The 14,201-nt window shown below is 34.8% G+C and overlaps 1 protein-coding gene across 1 annotated transcript in view; it reads left to right on the top strand.

Annotated features, from left to right (window-relative positions):
* LOC135834884 (proclotting enzyme-like) overlaps window positions 1-14,201 on the top strand; it is a 43,064-nt gene that overhangs the window by 19,063 nt on the left and 9,800 nt on the right. Inside the window, exon 2 of the mRNA XM_065348862.1 lies at window positions 13,220-13,473. Coding sequence (XP_065204934.1) covers window positions 13,220-13,473 — 254 coding nt within the window. The remainder of the gene's footprint in view (window positions 1-13,219; window positions 13,474-14,201) is intronic.

The following is a 14,201-nucleotide window of genomic DNA, read 5'->3' as shown; positions in this document are numbered from 1 at the left end:
TTTGATAAAAATTGATTTTTGTTGCAATTTTGACTCAAAAAGTAAATTTTAGCGATAAAAAAGCGAAAACTTCTGCAAACATTCACCAAAAAAAGTGTTTTTAGCAGTTTTGGAAAAAATGAGCAATTTTGAGAAAAAAACAGAAATTTTTTTGCGATTTAGACTAAGAATTTTTCTTGCAGAAAAAAGTACCTATTTTTTACAAATTTTGCTATAAAATATAAATTTTTGATAGTTCTGATAAGTATAAAACAGAAAATTTGGTTTTGCAATTTCGATTTTTGACAAAAAGAAAAACAGATTTATTTGGAACAAAAAAAAGCAAGCCTTCCTGGGAAGTTGGCCAAAAAGAACATTTTTTCTGCAGTTTTAGCAAAAAAACAGCCTTTTTTGAGAGATTTGGATAAGAAAGAACTAGTCATTTTGAAAACTCTGGCTTCAAAAAAATTGCTCTTGACAACATTTCATCGTTTTATGGCAATTTTCAGTCATTGGTTAACTTTTATGGAAAACAATCTGTTTGTAGTCCTGACTGTCAAAATGACTGGTTTTCTCTCAGCTAAATTCTCAAAAATAGCAGTTTTTTTGCCAAAATTTCAGAAAAAAAACCTTCTTTTTGGTTAAATTACCAGTTTTTGCAAAATAATCTAGTTTTTTTCTATCAAAAATCAAAATTGCTACAAAAAATCCTGTTGCATATCAAAACTATCTAAAATTCTTAGATATTTTATTGCAAAAATTGCAGAAAAACCAGTTCTTTTTCTAAAATCGCCACAAAGTCTTGTATTTTCCAAACATTGCAAAAAACAAAACTATACTTTTTATTTGCTCAAAATTTTCAGAAGTTCTCGTTTTTTTATACCGTCAAAAATTTGTTTTTCGAGTCAAATTTGCGAAATAAAATCGCAGTTTTTACAGAATAATCAACATAAAAAATTTCCTCTGTTTTCCTGCAAAATTATAGAAAAAGTTTTTTTCAAACAAAATTTCCAAGCAGCTTCGCTTTTATACCTATTCTTAAAACGTGTTTCCTTCTTTCTTTTTTTTTGTGAAAATTGCAAAAAGAAAAAAGAATACTTAATATACTTTGTTTGCAAACATTACAAAACACCCTCCAGGTTTTAACGTTTATCTGTGGAGTTCATTTACATAATTTCAGCTCATTTTCAACGCTGCAATCACTTAAATTTAATCTTCAAGAAAGTTAACTTGGTAAGCGTTCATTTTCAGTGATTTTAATTTTTTCTTTTGGTGTTCCCAGATTATTTCAAGCACTTTCCGGTGCATTTTGCTAAAACTTTGTTGAAATTTCATCATAAATTTCAGTGATTCCAACGATTTTGTTGACAGTTATGGGCACTTGGACTTCGATTCACCGAAGATAATATTAAGTAATGAAAATCCTGAGGGCTCAGATTAATAATTCATCATCAATTTTACAGGTATTGGACTTGCAAAATTCATCGAAGAATTTAAATTGCCATGCTTTTTTTGAATGAACAATTTGATCAAATACAAATTCGATTTGGAAGTTCATTTACAGGGGTATTTGGGGTACAAAATAAGTAATACCTAGTTCAATTTTCCTCTGCACCAGTTTTGTTTTTATAATGGCTCATCCAATGTCCGGCTATATACGATTTTATTGGATCCTGGATTTTTAATAGCATGTTCAAAAATTAAACTACGATTTTTTTCTCGATTCAAAATGACTAGTTCTAACTGAAAATGAGATATACTCAGTAAATTCCATAAAGATTTGAATTTGTGTCACGATTTTCAAACTATTTTCCGAGGGTGGAAATTATTTAAATTTCGAAAAAATAAAGCAATATAACGAATCCAGTTGAGATTTTCTGAATAGATCGCTAGAATTTGGGGTTGAATACTCTAGGGTCAATTTACCTCAATTCGACCAAAGTTTTTGAGAAACATTTTTTTCAACTTTTCCTCATTTGGGGAGGTGCTGAGGGCCATGGATGGGTACAATCAAAAATCTGACGCCATAATCGTATTCAGCGTCATCAAAAACATACAATTCGATATACATCACGTGCCCCAGAGTTTTTTTTTTGAAAGTTTTGCACAAACTTGGGGAGGACGAGGTGCTCACTGCTGCTTCCCCCACATGAAAGATCTCATCTCGGAAATTGAATACGTCAAAAAAGCATCAAAAGGTACACTTATGGAAATTTTTTCAGAATTCTAAATGGTAGCTCCCACTTACAGCGCCATTTTGAAATTTGAACTATTAGTGGGTAGCGACATTGTGAAAATAATGAGCGAAATCGAAAGACATGACTTTCAAAATCGCCTTTTTGTGGTCGAATTGACATGGAAACTCTTAAGAAAAAACAAAAACCTGATTTTAAGCTGTGTTGAACGTTTTGAAAATTCTGGATGGATATTGGAAATTCTATTAAAAAAATAAAATAAAAAAATGAATAGAAACTTTAAAATTATGATTTTTTATCAGTTTGCAATTTTTTTTTCTCTATAAAAAAATTGGAACCGTTGTATGTTATAGAGGAAATAGAGAAAATTAATAAAAAGATTGTGATTATTGGATGAAAATGCTTCATTTTAGTTTAGCCCATCTAAAAAAGACCTCGAGGGCCACGATGTGTTTTATCATCCTGTACTCATACGATATATGTATTATATAGCCCAGTCAAAATGCAATTTGACCCAAACATTATTGCAATCAAAGGTTTTTTTGGTGAATATTGTCTAGGGTGGTATGCGGAACAACATACTAAAAGTCCCCGCCCCTGCCCCACGAGCTAACCCACCCACAGTGGATCAAAGCCCCCCCAAAATCAGTTTTTCGTCAAGAACTCCTGAAATATTGAATTTTGAGTAAAATGAGCTCAGTGATCATTTCATCTCCTCTCCAATACCTATCAAATGAGCTATCGACCAACTCCCTAGCCCCAAGGGGGGTGGCGCTACGACCCCTCAAAGTGATGTGATTTTAATAATTTTACATTTTATGACTTGGGACGTGTAACCTGTTCTAATTGATAAAATGAAGTCAAACTTGGGAAATGGGATTCTTTTGGGAGCTAGAGTTGACCTCTGGAGTGGGGAGGGTCAAAGTTGAAAATTACAGAAAGGTCATTTTTTTGGAGGGACATAACATGACCCCAAATGGATGAAAAGAGTCCAAAATCATACCATCGGACAATACCCAATCTGTGATCAACATATCCAAATTTCAGCTTCACAGGTCATCCCCACCCCTTTCAAGATGGAAAAAACCGAAAATAGGGGCAAAATAAGGAGATTTTCACCTTAATTCCGCTTTAAATGGGGTGGGGATGACCTAGGAAGCTGAAATTTGGATATGTTGTTCACAGAAGTTTGACTTCATTTTATCTATTAGAACAGGTTACATGTCCCAAGTCATAAAATGTAAAATTATTGAAATCACATCACTTTGATGAATCGTATTAGCGCCACCCCCCTTGGGGCCAGGGAGTTGGTCGATAGCTCATTTGATAGGTATTGGAGAGGAGATGAAATGATCACTGAGCTCATTTTACTCAAAATTCAATATTTCAGGAGTTCTTGACAAAAAACTGATTTTGGGGGGCTTTGATCCACTGTGGGTGGGTTAGCTCGTGGGGCAGGGGCGGGGACTTTTAGTATGTTGTTCAGCATACCACCCTAGACAATATTCACCAAGAAAACTTTTGATCACTATAGGGTAATTCTCAAAAAAAAAGTTTAAATTTCAGTACCAAAATTTTTCAAAAATGAAAACTTTTTTTTGAATTTTTTTCAAAAGGGACTTGATTCTAGGCATACACAGGACCCCTAAAATGACTTCAGGCCCAAGTCATCTTCAATAGGGGCGATGGTAGGGGCTTTAAAAAAATCAGTGTCACATGTTGAAAAAAAAGGCTGTTTACTACTTTTGGGTAGGTATCCGTATAACTGGAGCAGTTATTAGTAGCTTTAGCTCACAAAAAGGTCATCAAGTAGGTACCAGGTGCATTTTAAGTGGGGGTATTCAAACTGATAAGGTAAGTACTTTCCTTCGCCGTGGACAAAAAAATCACAATAGCCACGACGAAATACCAGACTGTACTATCCACGACGTAAGAAAAAAAGAACTAAAATTTGTTTTACTGGCAATAGAATTATTAATTTTTCAATTTTCAAAATTGTGGTCATCAAATAATTACCATTTGAATATATATTTTTTTTTCAAGAAAAAAATAGAATGATAAGCCACGGCAATGGATCTGAAAAATGGTAATCTGACAATTTTCACAGATTACCATTCGGAGAACGGGTGACTGTATTTCCTTGATTGTTGTGAAATGGGCACAGCACTGCTATCACTCAAACAATACAGTGTAGCCATTTCACCGCAAACAAAGTCGAATAGGAGAGCCAGGAAAAAATAAACAAAAATTGGCCACGGCGATGGAGCAAAAACTGGTTACTTATATATTTTTATGGCCATGGTGTTAGGGTATAAGCATCATTCTGAAAATTTGTATTGGTTCTATAATTTACTTTGGATACCACACAATAATATGTGTCCTTTTTTTTCTCAGAAAAAGTGATAGTGTAATTAATTTTTGAAGATTAAGTTGAAAAATTGAAAGTGGTTACAAGCCACGACGATGGAATTTTTGGGGTTTGGGGGGACTTGACCCATAGTGGAGGGGGGTTGGGAGACGTGAAACTATATGCATGTGATGCCCAAGTTGGTATCTACACAATGCCACCGAAACAAAATTTCAATTGCAAATAGTATTCAAGTAACCCACCTGTTACATGAAATTTGAACTTTTTTTGAGAATTGCCCAATAATGTTTGGGTTCACCTATTTTTTTCTGCTATTTGACTGGGCTATTACACTTCTTTATGTGCAATTTAAACCAATGATGAGAATGCACCATTTCCATCTACCATATTCCAACTCTCATAACATCTACACAAACCTTGGCGACACTAGACCAATTCTAATTCATTTAACAACCACTCTAGTTGCCAAAGAGCTTACACCTGTGTATACAAGTGCCAGAGAACATCATCTTATACGCCCGAGCAAACACCAGCAAAACAGTCCATCGAGACCCGGACGATGCACTACTCTCGTACCTATAAGAGCTCACACAGCGGCACAATACAAAGATGGAAGACTAATTTAAACTATCCCATCGCATTATCATCGATTGGCAATCGTCTAGCGTCTTTTTTTCACTTTGATTAATAGGTTCACCGTTCTCAACATCTGCCAATAATCGGCCGGCCATTCAACTATCGTATAATTGGCGTTTGAGCGACGAGTAGAGTCCTCTGTGGCCTGTGTAGGTACTGTGTACAGTACATAGAGCAATACCTCGAGAGTTTCAGCTACCTGTACTGTTACTGGTTTATCGTCCTTGTTAACTATTTTTCATATTATTCTCTAAAACCGGAAAGAGTTAAAGAAATTACGGTATGGTACCTGCAGGTTTCTCTCTTTCTGTCTTCTAAATATAGTCGATCGTAAATATCTCCAATGAGGCTCGAATCTCCATCTAATAAGGTTTGTCTACCAATGGCCTATCTAAAAATTACTCACATCTCTACCGTAGGACTATAAATAAAATTTTTATTCAATGGAGGAAGGTCGACTAACGTTCCCAACTATTATAGTATAATTCGAAGGTGTGACATTTATTCGATTTATGTCGCGTCTAGTGCACTGGAGCTGGACCTGGACAAGCCCCCTTTTGAACAGTCATCCGCAAAAGGGGTTTTATGAGCTGTGAGATGTCGGCTTAATTTATTTGATTGACCCGTTTGGTGCGGCGCTACATCTACGAAAGACCAGTTTAAAATCACGTGCACTTATCGCTTTTTTTATTTTGGCAAACACACTGCCATATGCGGAGGATGTTGATAAAAAACGTCGTATTTTTAACGTATAAAAATGCTCGATAACGGTTAAAATCTGCGATACTAGGTCGATGAAGCTAGATTTGTCTGGCCTTTTCGCATCTGGAATTAACATTGTTTTGCGAACTAGTTTGGCAGCTTTTTTTTTCGCCAGCGCACGCCAATCTCTTTGGAGGAGGCAGCGAATTCTTGCGAGGATATTTTTATCGCCGTTATGTTATTAATTTGATTAAACGGAGAGATGCTTTCGGAATAATAATTAAATGTAGAGCTACGATTCGTTGTTTTTTTATTATCCGTATTTACTATTTGGAATTTTCAATTTCAACCTTGCATCTGGTTTAAAAGGCGGGTACGATTAAAGAAATAAATTTCGTTTTAAATAGCCCCGCTATATCGGTGGAAGTTGCAATCACGTGAACGATTGGAATTTTTTAGAAGCCAAATACGCCGAGAATTTTTACGAGTGCGTGATATGAAGATTTATATCGAGTCGTGTAGTTTTCCCAATGATCAATTTTTTTCACCATTTAATGAGCAGTTTGTTTCTTACAACGATGCATCGTACGAATTTTTTTTACTTCAAATCTAACATCAAGACGATCGTCTCGCATGCTCGATGAAATGACCAATGAACCCCGAAGCTCGAGGTGTCTGCGTGTGAGTACACGAGTTGAATACGTATAAGATGATAAATGTGCACTGCAAAGTGATTGGTGCGTTTTTAAATAACACAAAGTAAATAATCCGTGGTCAAGAGCTAACATTGATACACGTTTTGAACCAAAGAACGACGAGCATCTCTCTATTGCGTATACTGAACAAATAATAACTACATAGATAGGTATACCCTGCATTAAACGTGTTTACATTATGTGTACTGCGTGTGGTGATTAATCGAACCTGTAAAAGCGCCATTTGTATAAGTACGAATACAAAGAACCATCGTTTAATGGTAATTTGATACAACGACGACCACGACATAGCTTCGAGCTTCCGATAATTGATCATGAAAAATACGGTAGCTTTGTAATATGTACCTACTCACGAGTGCACAACAGTGCATTGGTCACCAACGTTATAGCAATTCATTTCCCATTTCCCTCAAGTTCATTTATTTAAAAAAAAAAAAAAAACGCCTTCATCTCTCCTGAAGCTGATACCTACCTTATGGTGATTGGTGGGTTGTGAGAACTTGTTTTTTTTTTTTGCGAGATATCTTAAATTTCTCTACTTATGTTAATTTTATTAGGGTTTAATATTTTTTTGCACGACACTCGATGTGTTGGTGTTTTTTTTGGTTTGGTTTGCGAATCTAAAATATCACGAAGTTGAAATTTGTTTATGGCGGAGTGGTCTATTTTTCATGCAAAACAAGCTTAATTTATTCCCCAAGTATCATATTTTCTGTACAAGTCGATTGCTTTTCTATAGTACAGTGAACTATTGAACTTGGCTTCGACAATATTCTCGGTCGTAAAGGTCGTCTGATCGGATTAAATGACACCCTCGGTTGACACGCTTCTCATCTTTATTATGTCGTCTCGGTCAGAATTATCGAGTGTTGGTGAAATGTTTTTGTTTGCATGTGATTTCTGCGGAACGTACACGTGATTTGGTCGACTTCGGTGGGCCTCCTAGTGTATCACATAGGTACTCAGATTTTTGCAGGGTAGGTAATTTAATAATTATGATTACACAATTTTTTTTTGAAACGGCGAGAAAATGAAAACGTTGAGAATTTTTTAGTTGCACTATTGGAAAAATTCTTATGAAATTTTATCATTTATTGTAAAGTTGCAAAAATATAGGAAACGTTTAAACTTGAACCAAATTTTGCGAAATTCAAACAAGTTTTAAAAAATGCGTTCAACGTGAAACATTTGAACAAAATTCTGAAAAATTTCAACAAAATGTTCCAAATTTTAACAAATTGAAAAAAGAATTTCAATAAGCTTTTTACAGGCTGGATCATTTCTTTGATGAAAGGCAATATTTGATTGAGTTTAAAAGGTTCGATACTCGTCTCAAATTTGTCATTTTCAATAGCTATTGAATAATTTCCCTCCTTTTTGGGAAAATGTTCAACTTTGATACAATTTTATCTCTAAGCCCGGAACTTTTATATTGTAAAGCTTTTTGTTAGATGTGTTTATTGTTACCTTAATGCCAAATCCGAGTACGTCCATACAAAAAAGTACGATTTTACGCATCACTGATAAGGTTCGGATATGCTCGGAAGGGTTCGTTGAGTTCTGATTGAACATTGGTCAGCTTCGTGCATCTTCAGTGATGCATTTCAACTGTACTCAGATGCAAATTTTTCAATTCAGGGCTTCCCAGAATCTTATCAGTGACACAAAAAGACAATTTTGTTTTTGATGGACATACTCGGATTTGGCATTAAGGTAACATTATGTTGTAGATCATATCATAACAATTTAGGACAGTGATCCAATGCGCTGCTTTTCTATGAGTTTGAGCTATTTCTCGGAAATGGTTTACAATAGGTAACAGGTTTGATCATATGTGCCCACACAACAATTGTCAATGTCAACATTTACATCCACTACATTTTTTTCCAACATAATGATGGAAAAGTGATCAATTAATTATTTAATGGGAATCTTCTGTCCGTACAAAAGCCAGGTAAATGAAAAATTTCGAAATTTTCTCATCATTTCTGATACCTCAACATGCCATATCGACATGTAGATGTAAAAATCGGTGCTCAAAATTTACATCTACAACTATGTCGACCAATTTTTCAGAATTAAAATTTCTGTTTTAGTGTTTAAAAGTTTAGTAAACATTCAAAAATATGATCTTGTTCAATGAGGAAAACAAATTTTTTAGGACATTGATGAAAATATTCATTTTTCACAGTTTCGAGTTGTAGATGATATGATGTTGATATTGATGGATGTATTTGTTGATGTCGAATTTCACATCAACATTAACATCGGCATGTTGACATGAAAAATGGATTACTTTTTAGTACTCTTAGATAAAGTATTGCACCATCTTTGATATAAGGAATTTCTGTTCAACTATTTGATTGTACAGACTTTTCGTGTGTACTTCTTCGGAAGTGGACTTTGCGTCGATGCTGTTTTCAGCACGAGCAATAGCCACATCAGAGGAAATAATTTTTGGAAAAAAAATTTGAATTTTTAAACTCAAATTTTATAATTTTACGAGGCAGTAGGTCGACATAAATTTCGATGTAAATGTCGATCCATCCACATCCGTCACTTTTGGATGCCCCATGTCGATGTGAATTTTGACCCTATGTGTTGAGCCAATTGTCGACACGAATGCAGATGAACATCAGTCAATAATTACATCGACAATTACATCGACAATTAGATCGACAATTAGCTCGACACAGGGTCGAAATTCACATCGACATGTGGCATCCAAAAGTGACAGATGTGGAATTCACATCGACATGTGGCATCCAAAAGTGACAGATGTGGATGGGTCGACATTTACATCGACATTAGCATGGTCATTGTTGTACAGGTGTATTCGTCCACCATGTAACCAAATTTGTAATTTTTGCACACATTTTACAAGACACATAATTTCGCGATCAAAGTGAGTGAATGATTCGTTTCTCTTCTTTATCCCTATAAAAGAGAACACTGTTCATCTCATCATTTGAAAGTTTTGTGTCCAAAAATAAATCACCCTCTTTGGGTGCTTGTTGAAGTTTGAAGTCTGCAAAATTCAGCTTTTAATTTTTCAAAAGCGTTTTGTTGGACTTTAGTCCATTCAATGGGTATATTGCCCTAAACTTGAACCAAATTTTGTGAAATTCAAATGATTTTTTAAAAAATGCGATAAATGTGAAATATTTGAACAAAATTCTGAAAAATTTCAACAAAATGTTCCAAATTTTAACAAATTGAAAAAACATTTTGAATTATTTGGGATAAATTTTGGAGCATTTAACAAATTTTTGAAAGCTTTGAACAAAATTTCATTGAATTTGACCAACATATTTTCAGAAAGTTTCAACAAGAGAATATAAAATTGAATAAATTTTCTGACAAATTAACTGGAATCCTACAATATTTCAAGAAATTGAAATCACTTGAAATTTAAATCACAAGCATCCCTACAAAAAAAGCAGCAAAAAACAATTTCTAGAAATTGATTGGACTTTTGGAAACTTTTTTTTTCAAATTTACAACTTCAACGGTACCTAAATTTGATAAATTCAACAATTTCTACAGCCAAAAATGAAAATTTGTTTTTAATGGGAAACTGACGAACCGTTTCCTAAAAACTGTCAAATCCAGGAACTTATAGTAGGTAAACAAATAAACGAAGTTTCTCAATAAGCTTATTTTTTGAAAGCTGAGAAACTGTACTGCTGAATTATCAATCAAAATTGCCAAATTTTTTAACTGGGCACTCACATAGAGGGCGTTAGTGAGCTGGCACATGTTTACATTTTTCAGACAGGGCTTTTCGTTACCTTAATGCCAAATCCGAGTATGTCCATCCAAAAAAAAAATCGTCTTTTTGCGGCACTGATAAGACTCTGGGAAGCCCTGAATTGAAAAATTTGCATCGGAGTAGAGTTAAAATGCACCATCGAAGATGCGCAAAGCTGACCGATGTTCAATCAGAACTCAACGAACCCTTCCGAGCATATCCGAACCTTATCAGTGATGCGTAAAATCGTACTTTTTTTGTATGGACATACTCGGATTTGGCATTAAGGTAACGTATTTCTTATAAGCGTTTACGAAAGCATTAATTTCAAGGGTTAAAACTGAAAAAATAATTCAATGTACATTATTTTTACAATTATTACCTACTTATTGTATAATAATCATGACCGAATGATATTTTCATTTTCAACTTGTAAATCCAACGTTTTGGTAAAACATGATTGATAAGAGAAGCTCTGTCTGAACTGTCTGAAGAAGCTGGAACAATGGGCACACTAGTGCCCTCTATGTGAGAGACTGGTCTGAATAGAAGCATCTCTTAAGGGGAAATTACTAGAATAACTACCAGGTGGTGAGGGCATTCCTGCTCATCACAATAGGTACTATTGTTTTGATGAAATTTCACAGAATTTGGATCCATTGTTCCAAAATCAAAATGTTGAGCGTGTTTAAATTTTTCAAAATTTCTTCTCTCTCAGGAATGAAAAAATCAAAAAACGTGCTTATGAAGGCATTTTACTCTGGATAAGAAACACCGGGGGGAGGGGGGGTCAGACCATTTTTCAGAGGAGATTTCTTTGGACTGGACACTTTTTTTATTTTCATTTTTCAAAGCAAAACAGTCGGTTTTGAAAAATTCAGCAAAAACTTGGAAAGAAGATTCAACGCGCTCGAAATACTTCTCAACTCCACAGAAGTTCGCATGAAACGGAAAATACCTACTTCAAAACATAAAAATAGAATGAAAATCAAATTTCACAATAAATTCAGATTTGAGATTTCTACCTAATTGTCATTTGGTCAAATTTCAATTTTTTTGTCATAAAAAATTACCAAATTCAATTTTTTTCAAAAATTCTACGAAATAAATTTTATTTAGGAACAAAATTGTGCCTATTTGTATCCAAGTTGTTATAATTTTCAATACTCGACGTATAGAATTAAATTTTTTGATGGGTTAACTTTTAAAAACTCAAATTTGATCATTTTTCATTCTTTTTAAATCACAATTTGATCATGTTGAGGTAGAAATCTGAAAAGCTGTAAATTGAATGCACTGATTCTGATTTTTCCAATTTCGATGAATTTTCGAACAAAATATACACGTTTCTGAGACAAGAAGCTCGCATTTAAATTAATCGTCTAACTATTTGTCAATTTCTAAACAACACGAATCTCATTTTAAATACCTACATCGATTTAAAAAAATGCAAATCCTCTTCTGCATAATACAGAGAAAATACCATAAAACCACACAAACGATGCAAATCATAAAAAAATATCAAATCAGCTAGATCGTGTAGGGATTTCACACACGCTGATTTCAAATCATCGATTAATATTTCTGGGTTACTAAATCGTCGACATGGACAAAAAAAATGCCGTCTTCATCTATCGATTTAATGGAAAAAAAGTAATGATTAAGAGCCAAAAGATGTTCTTGGCAAAAATATTATCATATTAATTTATTAATCGCGGTTATACCTACCTAGTACCTAGTATGTACAACACCTAGATATGGGATTTTGACTTCTTAGAAGGTTTCCTCGGATCGGTGTGTTTGTTTTACTGTTAGAAAACCCGTCAAAGATAACACTCGAGGTGTTAATGGAAAAATGTACGGGATGAGTCCATGCTGCTTCGCTCTCTTCTGATGAGATGTTATCAATCAGGCGAATATATAATTTAGGTTACCGCCGGCATACGAGAGGTTAAAGCTCTTAAAAATATGAATCATAAATTCGCATTAGGGAAAGAAATGCGCTGCAGACTGGGACAATAACAGATCCACCTTCTACACCTTCCACCATTCCTTTCTCGAGTGGATATGAGAGCTTCGTCAATATTAGATACACAGCTACAAGTACAACACTCTGTAGGTACTATAATCAATTTATGCAAAAATTTTCAAGTAATATGAGTGAAGACTTGTATCGATATAAGGAATCCATTAATTTAGATCGCGATTTCTGGTATAAAATCGATAAAATATAATAGCCAGGATGTCATAATATGAGCAATATCGAAGTTGTGTATTTTTCCAAAGAGAAAAAAAATCTTCACATATCAATTACTTGAGCTGGAGGGAAACAGAAGGAGGGAGGAGTACTCGTATGGTAAAAGTAACGTATCAACGAGTCATTGTACGAATATTATTATACGATACACAGAATACGAGATAACTTGTCCAATGTAAATTACAACCTTGGTTACAAATTAATCACACTCGTATGGCAATTACTCGTACATAGGTATAGGGACTAAAGAGCAGAGCAATTTCTGGGTACAATTTAGTTAGCTTTGAAGCCCCGACACGTTGCCAAAATTCAACTCAACATTCCTCCCATAAGGTAAAATACACATCATTATAATAGGATTACGACTACATGAGAATTGGAAACTTTAATGAATTTTACAAACACGCGGTCGTTTAACTCTTCTTACGCACGATTCGGTTATCTCTTCGAACTGGTTCTGTCTGAGCTGCGTAACGCGATCGCGAGACAAACGATGCGAATTTCCATGACATGGGCGGCCTATAAGTGTGGCCTTGACGTTGACGAGTTATTGCAGAAGATCAGGTCACACGCGATTATATAGACTAAAAAATCTCGTACGTTTGGATGTTTCAGCTGCAAGCCAGTCGCTGGATCCGAATTTTGATAGTAATAATGACGACTCGGTGGTATCAAGAAGGTCCAAGAGACAGTTCCCAGGAGGATATGGGACTGATTCGGCGTGCTTGACTAGCAGAGGATCACTGGGACGATGTCTAGCCTTCAAACAGTGCTATCCGTTCTTCAAGCTGCCGGTATTGTCTCAATACGAGAACTGGATATTGAGCATGCAAGACACGTGCGCCTATGTAGCATCGTCTGGTCAACAGGTTGGTACAGAAATGCAAATTTTAGTGAATATTTGGATCATCTTTGTATAGTCCGACGTATGAGAATAGGAATAATTGACCCCCCCCCCCCCCACGAACAATCATTTGGATCAACATTTTTCTTAAAGAGGAAATTCCTCAGGAACATTTTATAGCCATCTAGCCAAAAAATAATGTGGCCCTAGGGTGATCCTTAAATACTTGACAACAAAAATTCACGATTTCTTCTGCTTTCAATCCTCAAAGTGGTGCCTCTGGTGAGAAAATAATTCCCTATTTTTTTTTTCATTTTTGAAAAACTCTGGCTGAAGTGGGCTTCTCAATTCAAAACTTAAAAAAAACACAACTTCAAAGCAAAATTTTCAAAACTCAGAAATTCCAAGTTTCTAAAGTCTCTTTTGAGTAAAATGAACCCTCATGAAGATATTAGCCCCATCCCTAGAAAACCAAGTCAGTCCTCTAGAATAGCTGAAAATTCGTATCTAACATTAAATGTCAGCTATTTTAGGGGGTGAGCTTGGTTCTCAATGGAGGGGGCTGAAATCGTCATGAGAGTTTATTTTACTCAAGAGAGACTTTTTGGAATTTACAAAATTTTACAGTGAATTTGTATTTTATAAAATTTTTGAAAATTGAGGGGCCCACCGCAGCCCAAGTTTTTCGAAAATGGGAAAAATAAAAAATAAGGAATTATTTTTTCACCAGAGGTCACCACTTCGTGGGTTGGG

The sequence above is a fragment of the Planococcus citri genome, chromosome 2 (genome assembly GCF_950023065.1).
Source record: "Planococcus citri chromosome 2, ihPlaCitr1.1, whole genome shotgun sequence".
Lineage (NCBI taxonomy): Eukaryota > Metazoa > Arthropoda > Insecta > Hemiptera > Pseudococcidae > Planococcus > Planococcus citri.
This window is presented reverse-complemented; position numbering and strand designations above follow the sequence as displayed.